General features: G+C 33.1%; 1 protein-coding gene across 1 annotated transcript; it reads left to right on the top strand.

Annotated features, from left to right (window-relative positions):
- Nucleotides 1-10,717: 10,717 nt before the first annotated feature.
- On the top strand, nt 10,718-11,659 carry LOC145677053 (uncharacterized). The gene has a single exon (XM_081747741.1). The coding sequence runs from the start codon at nt 10,718-10,720 to the stop codon at nt 11,657-11,659; it is 942 nt and encodes a 313-aa protein (XP_081603867.1).
- Nucleotides 11,660-12,599: the final 940 nt, after the last annotated feature.

A 12,599-nucleotide genomic window follows, 5' to 3' on the forward strand; every position in this document is an offset into this window, starting at 1 on the left:
TTACGTAAGCCTGACATGATTTTTTATCTTCCAAAAATACTACTTGCTATAGCTCCTAGAATTGGACCTAGTAACATTGGTAAGAACGCACCGCCTTTCTGAAGTAATATCTTCCTTTTCTTGTTTAATGCTGTACGTTGTTGAGAAAGAACTCGCAAGATCTTTTTATGTCTACGTAATCGTTGCTTCTGACGAGAATTTAAAGGAATGTTCCCTTTTATTGTATTTTTAGCAACTTGTGAAATGGTTCGTATTAAATCACCCGAAGCATTTTTCAAAATATGTTTACGTTTTGCCGCTTTGCATTTACACAGAGCACGTAGTGTGCTAAAGTGTTGTTTCACCTTCAACATCTTGATAACAACTAAACATAAACTACGATTTCATCGTCTTTTACGCTTGTGTACACGTACATTGTTTCATCGGGAAATATGTTTGTACGAATTCTTAATGCGTCATTTGTTTTCTGTGTTAAATCAAATAATAAATAAGTATGAGGTGAACGTGTAACTTCATCAAATACATCAACGATATGTTTACTTTGTCGTGGCATGATTTGTCTAGCTAAATATTGAATTTGTAATTTATCACGTGGATTTTTAAATACTATAATATAATGTGCATTTAAACTAATATCACGTGCATATTTTCCTTTTGGAAACAAATTTTGTACTATAAATATTACAGTTAATTTTTTATGATGTGCATATTTTGTAAATAAATTTGCGACATCACCATTGGTTTCAGACATTAAATCATCTAATATTAATAATGAATTTTCTTCAATGTGAAAAGTATTCATATCTGGAATTCCCTCTACGAAACGAATATTTGCATGAGAATCCAAGTGTGGTATTACTGCCCCATAACACCATACAATTTCACGAAATGTTGTAGTAAACATATGTTCACGTTCATTAAGTAAACGATTTACAAAACAAGTTTTACCAGCCCTTGATGGACCGGCAATTAAAATCGTAGAGGGATGATTAAACTTTAACATCTCGTTATCAAATGAATGCATGGAATAGAAAGCTCACCTTTTTATACATTCTCACACACACTCTTACTCAACAATATTAAAAATGACTAGACTATTTAAAATGACTAGAATATTAAAATGACTAGACTCTTAAAATGACTAATATTTAAAATGATTAAAATATTTAAAATGACTAGAGTATTTAAAATGACTAGAATATTAATATAATCACAATCAATAGGAGTCAATAAATAAATAAATAAATAAATAAATAGAGCTTCAATATGAATTTTAAGAAAGAGTTTGCATAGCAAACAAAATAGCACCCACACACTCAAAAGCATTTGGCGTTCGTGGGCCAGACTTAAACTTTATGACCTTTTGACTGCTGTAGGACCTGAACGAGCACTATACTGTGATACGGACAGTATTATGTTTTTACAACGGAAAGATGAGGAACCCGTGTTACAGTTGGGTAATTATCTTGGGGATTTAACTGACGAAGTAGATGAAGGGTGGGAATTTATCACTCTCATAGCTTTAGGGCCCAAAAACTATAGTATGCGGCTTAGAAATGCTGCAGGGGAATTTCGGCACATTTACAAAATTCGGGGGATAACACTGAACGATAGAACCTCTGAAAAAATTAATTTTGAGAGCTTCTATGCGTTAGTGCGAGAAGAAATTGAATCTGTAATAATAGAAAATCCTACAAGTATTATCCGCAAACGTGGGTTCCAAATCTTTTCAAGACGAGAAACCAAAACACACCGTATGGTTAACAAAAAACGTAAACGTATTGATGACGAAGACGATATTCTTTTACATGACGTACACAAGACTAGGACATTACCATACGGTTACCAAGAGACTTAACGTTTGACCCACGAACGCCAAATGCTTTTGAGTGTGTGCGTGCTATTTTGTTTGCTATGCAAACTCTTTCTTAAAATTCATATTGAAGCTCTATTTATTTATTTATTTATTTATTTATTTATTTATTTATTTATTTATTTATTTATTGACTCCTATTGATTGTGATTATATTAATATTCTAGTCATTTTAATATTCTAGTCATTTTAAATACTCTAGTCATTTTAAATATTTTAATCATTTTAAATATTAGTCATTTTAATAGTCTAGTCATTTTAATATTCTAGTCATTTTAAATAGTCTAGTCATTTTTAATATTGTTGAGTAAGAGTGTGTGTGAGAATGTATAAAAAGGTGAGCTTTCTATTCCATGCATTCATTTGATAACGAGATGTTAAAGTTTAATCATCCCTCTACGATTTTAATTGCCGGTCCATCAAGGGCTGGTAAAACTTGTTTTGTAAATCGTTTACTTAATGAACGTGAACATATGTTTACTACAACATTTCGTGAAATTGTATGGCGTTATGGGGCAGTAATACCACACTTGGATTCTCATGCAAATATTCGTTTCGTAGAGGGAATTCCAGATATGAATACTTTTCACATTGAAGAAAATTCATTATTAATATTAGATGATTTAATGTCTGAAACCAATGGTGATGTCGAAAAAATTTATTTACAAAATATGCATTGTTATATTGATGTTCTCGATAAAATTGTACATAACTATAATCATTCGTATCACAGAAGTATTAAAATGGCACCTGCAGAAGTAAATGATTCAAACATTAATCAAGTATGGAACACATTATATGGAACATCAACCGCAAAAAAGAAATTAACATGTAAATTTCATCCAGGTGATTATGTACGTGTCAGTAAATATAAACACAAGTTAGAGAAAGGATATTTACCAAAATGGTCGCAAGAAATATTTGTTGTAGATCGATGTATTAAATCAAATCCAGTAACTTATAAATTAAAAGATTGGAATGGTGATGAAATTAAAGGAATATTTTATGCACAAGAATTACAAAAAGTAATAATAAATTCAAATAAAAATTATTTAATTGAAAAAGTACTTAAACGAAAAAAGGGGTGGATTTATGTAAAGTGGTTAGGATATCCGTCAAGTATGAATTCATGGATTAAAGCGAAATCCATTCAGTCTTCAACATGAATTCAACATTTAAACATGACTTTTACGTTACTCTTCCTTCAAATGCAAGTAGTAAACTTTTTGATAATACAACAGCATCGTATAGAGTAAAACTTGCACAACCTATTGGTTTAAGGGATGGAGAATGGGGTGTTGCATTAACACAAATTAATATTCCTTGGAGTTTTTATAATGTAGGTGAAAACGAAAAAATTACCATAAATACTGTAATTGATAGTAAACATGAACGTCATGAAATTAATATCATACCGGGATATTATTCTTCTATAAAAAGTATTTTAGATATGATACCTAAAAATGTACGTATGATAAGATATCATAAAAATAAAAATCAAGTATTTATATCACATATTTTAAAATCATCTGATCAATGTATGATTGGTATTACAAAAGGATTACAACACATTTTAGGTTTTATTAATGAACATTCAACAGATTTTTCTCCTGTTGTATACTTAAAACCACCAAACACACAAGAAAGAATACTACTACGTGGAAAATTCCCTTGCAATTTAGATTATAATATTCCAACTGAAGTAAATGTTTGTGTTGATGTTGTAAAGCAACAACAAGACGTTGGACCTTTACTTCGAAAACTTAATGTTTATGATGAAGAGCATGCTCGCATCAAATGTTTTCTATTTCACACACCACACTATGTTAAAGTAGAGAAAAAGTATTTTGACACGATAGAAGTAAACTTAAAAGATGAACACGGGCAAAAACTACCATTTCAATTTGGAACTTCAAACTTAACACTACACTTTAAGCAAAAATGATTTCTGATAGTATTGATGATAGTTTTTACATTACACTCGTTTCAAATGCTAGTACTCATGTATATCCTAAAAATAGTCCGTCACATTTTATTAATCAATTAAATAATACTATTCGCTTATCTGATTCCGATTGGTGTGTTGGTTTAAGTGAAATACACATTCCGCTAACATGTCATAATGTTATCGATGGTGAAAATGTTGTTTGGTTTACATTAAAAGATGGGGAACCTCAGAAAGGTAAAATTACACCGGGATATTATTCAACCGTGTACCATTTAATCGAAGAATTAAATAAAGTTTCCAAATTCATAAGATTTAATGTGTCAAATACAGTATTCGTAGAATGTGATCAACGTGTTAAATCACTTACATTGTCCCCAACATTTTCTTTACAATTAGGATTTCCTGAAAATAAAGATCTTGTTTTACATAAAAGTGGATTTAAACAACCTTACGTTGATATTGGTTATCCACATCAAATTTTTGTGTATAGTGATATTATACAATATCAATATTTACGTGATACCAAGGCACCATTATTACGTATTGCAACAATTTGCAATGTGAAATATGGAAAAGTGCAAACAATTACATTTCAAGATATTCATTATTTACCAGTTTCAAAATTTTGTTTTAACAATATCGAAGTACTACTAAAGGACCATGCAGGGCGAAATTTGCCATTTCGTTCCGGGACATTGACGGTAACACTTCATTTTAAACGCGCTGCTCCTAAATAAAAGAATGAAATCTAGACGTATATGTTATCAACGTGGTCGTGGAATACCTTATTTTTCAGGACCAGTTTATCAACGTGGACACGGTATCGGTAGTTTCTTTAAAGGTTTAGCACGTATTGCATTACCATTCCTTAAACAAGGTGCCAAAGCATTAGGTCGCCAAGCATTACAAACAGGTATACAAGTTGCAGGCGATGTATTAGAAAATTGTCCAATAAAGAATCCGTTCGCGCACGTGTAAAAGAGGCTGGTGAAACATTAAAGACAAAAGCTGTTAATAAAGTTGGTCAGTTACTATCTGGTAGCGGTAAGAGACGGCCACGAAAACGTAAAGCTCCTGTAATACGAATTGGACCACCAATCAAACGTAAACGTTCTCGTACTGTTAAACGTAAAACAAAAAGAAGGAAGACTAAAGATATATTTTCATAATGGCTTTACTTAATTCAAATAGCCATGAGTGTTGTACTTCAGAATTTGACTTATTTTCCGTTCCAATGACACAAACTGCGATAGAAGCAACCTCTCATGTGGAATATCGTCCTATTTCTACACTAACTTCAGAAGGACCTATTGAATTTGTTATTCCTGGTGAAACAGGTGAATTTATTCACCCTGCTTATCTTTATCTTTATGTACGTTGTAAAATTACAAAATCAAACGGTAATAATTTAGATGCAAACGATGTAGTTGCACCAGTAAATAACTTTTTACATTCATTATTTAGTCAAGTTGATATTTCATTAAATGATAAATTAATTAGTTCATCATCTGGATCTTATCCTTATCGCGCATATATTGAAACCTTGTTAAATTATTCAAATGATGCTTCGCAAACTCATCTTACATCTTCTTTATGATACAAAGATACCGCAAAACAATTTAATTCATTAGATGAAACAAATACAGGGTTTAATAAACGTGCTGCTTTTGTTAAGAATAGTACACCATTTGAAATGTACGGACGTATTCATGTTGATATTGCAAGTTTAGGTCGTGTGCTTCCAAACAAAGTTGGTCTTCGTATTAAATTACACCGAACAAAAGATATGTTTTGTTTAATGCATGCTCCAAATACATCTTATAAAGTAGTGCTTCAAGAAGTTACGATGTATGCACGACGTGTTGACACATCTGCACATGTTGGTATGGAAATAAATTCAGATATGGTGCATGAAACGGCCAAATTACCTCTTACAAGAGTTGAAACTCGTTCATATACAATACCTCAACAAGTAAATTCATACAATCTTGATAATCTGTTCCTTGGAAATGTACCTAAAGCAATCGTTATCGGATTTGTCTCTAACGCAGCCTTTAATGGGAAATCAGAAATTAATCCTTTTGAATTCCAAAACTTTAACGTTAACAAGTTGCAACTACAAGTTGGTTCAAAATCATTTCCTCCCAATCCCCTCACCCCTGATTTTTCAAATAATTTATACGTTCTAAGTTACCAGACTCTGTTTTCCGGTACAGGAATATTTTATAAAGATGATGGTCATACTGTTACCTATGATGAATATCCACATGGATACACTCTTTATGCATTTATTCTATCCCCTACTGCTACATTGGATGATACTACTTGGGATGTTGTGCGCGATGCTCCCGTTAATTTAAAAGTATCATTCAAAGAGTCATTAACACAACCAATCACTTGTATTGTGTACGCACAATTTGACTCACTCATACAAATAGATAAAGATAGAAATGTATATAGTGATAATTCATTTTAAATTTAAATCAGTTGAGTAGCATGAGGGTTGTTGTTCACTTCTCCGCTTACCGTGGGGAGGACGACGATGAACTTATTGTTAAAGAGTTAGCAATAGCTAATCCAGATATACCATTCATACAAAGCTGGATATTTAAACCTCCGTGCGCTACTACTGAACTGTGTGAAACAATAATAGAAGCAAACAAATACTTGTGTGATAATTTTTATGGAATCCAATGGCATGAAGGAGATGTCGAATACTCACACCTTAAAGAAATTCTTCGCAAATATTGTACAAATATTTCATCTGTTTACACTTTCGGCAAAGCTCGTCAGGACTTTCTGCAGGAAATTCTTCAACGTGATATTATCAATCTCGAGGATTTGGACTGTCCACGGTACACATCTCTAGGATTTCATGTGTCAAAGTGTGCACATTATAATCATCGCTTTGGACATTACAAGTGCAGTGTGCATGAAGCTTTATTATACAGTGAATATGTAAAAGTGTATGACTATGTTTTGTTTGTGAACAATAGCAGTGATAAATATGTTCCTACTCCGTTAAAGAAATAAACAAAAGTCATGTATACAGATGAAATTTTAAAAGTGCTTCTCAGTGATAAACAAACTGGATCATATGTGAATGGAATTTATTCCATTGATACAATTCCACAAACAGTGCAAACTCCTGTTGGACTAATCATTAATCTTGATACATCAGATTCCACAGGAAGTCATTGGGTTGGACTATACATAAACAAAAATCATGAAGGATTTTATTTCGATAGTTTACGAATGCCTGTGCCAAAAGAAATTCATTCATTCTTATGTAAAAATAGTAAAGTTTATTATGTAAATAGTCAACCATACCAAGACGAAGAATCTGTGCTGTGTGGATATTTCGTATTATTTTTCATGTATCATATAGTACGCAATAATTCATTTGAAAAAACTTTAAGTTTATTTCATAAGACAAAATTAAAAAAGAATGATAAAATTGTATATAACCACGTAAATAAATTTTTAAAAAGAAAACAAAATATTTATCTGAAATAATAAGTTTATTGTTTGTATATATTATGTACATAAATATATAAATCAAAAAAAAAGATTTTTTTAAAAAATAAAAGTTTCAAATTTTACTTCGTGTGTTTCATTTCACAAACATAAAAATATATAAAAAAGTAAAGTTACATCATTGAAAACATGTTAGCTAATGCTGTTGATCGTTGAAACTTCCACCAAAAATTAAGTTGTTGGGCATTTCGATATGCACAACCCGATTTTTTCTCAAGTTGTATATTTTGTTCATGAAAAGAACAATATTCATTCATAACATTTGCACATAATTCATTTAATGGTGGACATTGTTTTGATTCAAGATCAATAACATTATCTAACAAAAATAGTTTCTTAATCCAAATGGATTTCTCTGCACCTTTACAATAAAAGGTAGCATCTTGCAAACATAATTGATATACAAGGTTACGTATATGTGATACAGTATATCCGTTTTTATTATTCCAAGTTAGTCCATGTAAGTTTGATGTTAACCAATCAACTTGTTTCTGACATCCTAAAGATAATTGATTGTATTCAACCGGAGATTTTACTAAACAATGGAAATTTACTGTATCATCACATGCAATTAAACAAAATTCACGAATAATAAATTCATTATTTGAAATCTTAAAACCTTGTATGTCGATAATGTATTCATTAACACATGGTGAAATTTCATGTTTACGATTCAACAAAAACGGAATTATTTGTCCTACAAATTCCATGTTGTTTAAACATTCTCGCGTTTTTTGTATAAAGTTTATACTTGAGATTTCACTATGATGTTCTTCAAACACTTCAAACAAATCAATAAGAGTTATTTCATTGGATAAATGCTGTACAGCAAAAGTTCCAGTATCATGAAGAAGCAAACACCGGTGTTGAAGATTCAACGTGCATTGTTCACAGGAAATAATATTTAAACGTAAGTATACATTTATAGTTTTTAAAATACACAGTTCACTAATATTATTGTCACTACAAGATACACAAATATAATCACCACCACCACTGATATGAGAATACATGTTTTTAAACACTGTCACTTCAGTTTGCATACACACACGCACAATCACTTTGCAAAGCCTTTCTTTTTGTCTTTGCTTTCAAAAATTTTAACTAATTCACTCAAAAAATTAGGTTCCTTTTCTTCAATTAAGTCAAAAAAGGCTTCATAAAAGAGTTCTTGTGTAAATATACCAATAATATGCGTTCTCGCATATATATATAAAATAAGTCCTCTACTTCAACGTCCAGCAAAGATTTCAGAGCCCGATCTTCTAGTTCCTCTGGACTCAAAAACAAACAGTCATGCCCCATTTGATTAGCCAATGCTTCTGCGCATCCACCACAAATTAATATTCTATCAGTGTCCCAATTAAGAATTGCATCAATTACACAATCACGGTCCACTTTCTGACTGGAACATGCACAGTTTAAACTCCAAAATCTGGAACTGGATCGGCTTAACAGCGATGGTGATGCAGGTGGCGTTGGCGACACCGTTGGAGATGGTGTCTCTGGTTCCTCCAATTCGCCTTCTTCATCCGAAGATGATGAATAAATTTCATCATCCGAAGATGATATATAGACTACTTCAATAGAGTCCGGGGAATCCGCCCTGTTGTCGGTCTTTAACTTCTTAGTTCCCGCAGGAGGCGATGATAATGTCTCCTCGTCGTCGAGTTCGCTAAAAACTAACTTGCGAACGGGAGCCATAGCGTAATACATAAAACACTCTCCTGAAACTCTGTATTTAAGCGTTTACGTCACAATAAAATGGCGTCCTAACAACAACATGTTCATACAAGTCTCCCTATCACGTGATCATTAAAAATCTTGGAATTTTTTTCCCATGCGTACGTGACTATTCAAGGTCAAACGCAATTCCTGTCCACAATAAAAACTTTTAACACACACCTGTGTTCTACCTCTCCCCCAAACAATCATAAGCTTTTCTTAGAAATTCCAAAACAAACTTGAGCCTACGTGACTAATCAAGGTTAAACGCAATTCCTGTCAACAATAAAAACTTTTAACGCACACCTGTGTTTTACCTCTCCCCCGAACAAACATAACCTTTTCTTAGAAATTCCAAAACAAATTTGAGCCTACGTGACTAATCAAGGTTAAACGCAATTCCTGTCAATAATACAAAATAATATAAACAATATACCCTTCTCTCATCCCCACCAACCACATTCTTCAACTACTTCTCTGTCAACAATGCATCATTTAAAAGATTACATATACACACATCTGCGGCATCCATTGTTCCCACCTGCGTACGTAAACCCTCAAGGATAAACCACATTCCTCTTAACAAAGACATATTGCCAAGACTCACCCTAATTTGCATAACAAAGGACGCATATTACGTCTATCCCCTACTTACGATGTCACAGCTTTTTGCTTTGCTCACCTTCTCAACAAACCACACAAAGATAATAAATGGCAGTGGTGACAAACAAACAATAACATTTATAACGTAATTGGTGGTTTCGAGGGAACTACTCGTTGGATCCTTGAACACAAACAAACTATTTGCTGAGCAAAACAATATATTCACATAAAAAACTACATGCGTGTTACAGTTTCGCCAACTAACATTTTGGCTTCATCAGACACTATGAGATACATAAGAAATGTGCAGTCTTATATACACACAAGAGCTGAGACATCTTGCTTCTGATTGGCTCCTGGCAGCAGCCAATCCCCTTCAAGTATTCTAATTTGTATTTCCCTATACCGAGGTTTCCTATCTGTTGTAAATTACACACACATAAAAAGGACGATCTTAGCGCAACTAATCTAAACTAACAAATAATTGACATAAATAATTAAATAATTATATAAATATATATAAATACACATAAATAAATAACTATATAAATAAACAGATAAGAATACAATTATGCATACGCTTAAAAAGACGACACACACATACAGTATATACACATATACTATACAACCATATATATATCTATATATAAATATACCATTACATATATACATATACACACACACGTATATAGAGATAACTAATATTGACTAATAAATACATAAACACGTGTGAGACAATCAATATATACAAGCATAGTTAGGAAATGGAAGGAGGCACGGTTTATAGAAATGGAGGGTAATAAAGCTATGAACTGGAACTCAGGACTGATCATCGACCAACAGTGGAATAGGTTGTTAAAAAAGCTTAAAGTATAAGATTCTGAATACACATACCTATTATGGTTGTTGTATATATATATTGATTGTCTCACACGTGTTTATGTATTTATTAGTCAATATTAGTTATCTCTATATACGTGTGTGTGTATATGTATATATGTAATGGTATATTTATATATAGATATATATATATGGTTGTGGACGCAGAAGAGGTTATATACTCGGTAGAGCAAGCCATAGTTCAAGTTCAGGACAAGGAAATAAGGGACAAGATAAGGAGAAAGGCTAAGGTGATTGTGGAAAGGAGCATAAAGAAGGCAAAGGGGAACCTTTCAAAACACGAGTATAGTGTGTTGAAGGATATAAAGAAGCGAAAAGACATATGTGTGCAACAAGCGGACAAAGGTGGTGCCATTGTGGTGATGGATAAACAATGGTACAAAGAGAAATTGAATGAGATTTGTGATGATACTTACGAGGTGATAAGTGAAAGATCTGTGTGTGAGGAAATTAAAGAAAAAGTTTTAGTATCATTAACAAAAGCAGGTTTTGAAAGAGGTCTTAATAAAGAAGGTAGGATACCGGTAATGAAAGGTTTTCCAAAAGTTCATAAGGAGGAGGTAAAACTGAGACCAGTATTAGATTGCCGAGGAAATATATTTGAACCATTGGAGGAGAAGTTAAAGAAGGTTGTGGAAATGCTAAGGAGGCAACAAGACAGTAGCAGTGTGAAAAACTCGGTTGAGTTAAGAAGAAGGTTGGAGGAAGTAGGACAGAGCAAAGCTAAAACAATCATGTTCAGTGTTGATGTGAAGGCTATGTTTCCAAGTCTAAGAAGAAACAGCATTGTTAAAGTCATCACTGAATTGATGAAGGACAGGAAGATCAATGGTTGGAGTGGAGAAGGACTGAAGGAGGCCCTGAAGACTATATGGAATAACAGTTATTGTGTTATAGGTGATAAGTTGGTGAAAATCAAGGAAGGACTAAGCATAGGTTCCAGGTTGAGTCCAGTGCTAGCAGAAATTACTATGAACGACTGGGAGAAGAAAGTAAGGATGAAAGAAAGTGACAGATTAGTGTTTTTTGCTAGATATGTGGACGATTGCTTGGGATTTGGAAAGGAACTGTAAGGCAATTGGTAAAGTTTGTAAGAGAAATTGAAGATCTAGAGAAAGGTATATAACTGGAGCTAGAGGTAGAAAAGGAAAAGGCTATAGTTTTCCTGGATATGAGAATAAGGAGGAAACAAGGAGTGATATACACAGAATGGTATCAAAAAAGTTGCGCCTTCGGGAAACTATTGCCACGCCAGAAGTGATGTAGATTACTCAACCAAGAGGAATTTCATCATTAACATGGAGAATAGAATTAGGCAAATAACCAGTGAAAGAGACAAGGCGGAACAGACTATACAGTCATTCCATAAGCAGCTGGAGAATAATGGATACGATAGAAAGAGGCTAAAATATAGAAGGAGATGGGAGAAGAAAAACGAAGAAAAAGGAGAAAGAAGCCGAGAAGGAGAGCAAAGTGAAGGGGGAATAGAAGAAAGAAGAAAAATGTGGTGGGGGATAGAAAGTTTGGGAGAAGAAACAGAAATCATTAAAAGAATGCTTAAGAAGATGGGGGCATCTCAACTTACAGAAAAGGGAGCAAGAGGCTTCTGGAAGTAATAAGGGAAAAAAGAAGGAAGAAGACAGAAGAAGAACAAGGGGTAATGATGGAGAAAAAAGGAGTTATTTATAAAATTCAGTGCGGCGAGTGTGATATGTGTTATATTGGAGAAACTGGAAAGAGACTAAGAGAGTGTATAAGACAACATAAGGATGACGTTAGGCTAGAAAGGAACAAAAATGCGGTCTACAAGCACGTAAGGGACACGGGACATTCGGTTAATTGGAATGAAGTAAAAATTCTGAGCCAGGAAGAAAGAAGCATAGTTAGGAAATGGAAGGAGGCACGGTTTATAGAAATGGAGGGTAATAAAGCTATGAACTGGAACTCAGAACTGATCATCGACCAACAGTGGAATAGGTTGTTAAAAAAGCTTAAAGTATAAGATTCTGAATA

This window comes from Thermobia domestica, unplaced genomic scaffold, assembly GCF_964235325.1.
Source record: "Thermobia domestica unplaced genomic scaffold, izTheDome1.hap1.1 HAP1_SCAFFOLD_573, whole genome shotgun sequence".
Taxonomy (NCBI): domain Eukaryota; kingdom Metazoa; phylum Arthropoda; class Insecta; order Zygentoma; family Lepismatidae; genus Thermobia; species Thermobia domestica.

Excerpts from the sequence above, each read along its gene's own strand:
- LOC145677053 (XM_081747741.1), top strand. The coding sequence starts at position 10,718 with ATGGTTGTGGACGCAGAAGAGGTTATATACTCGGTAGAGCAAGCCATA.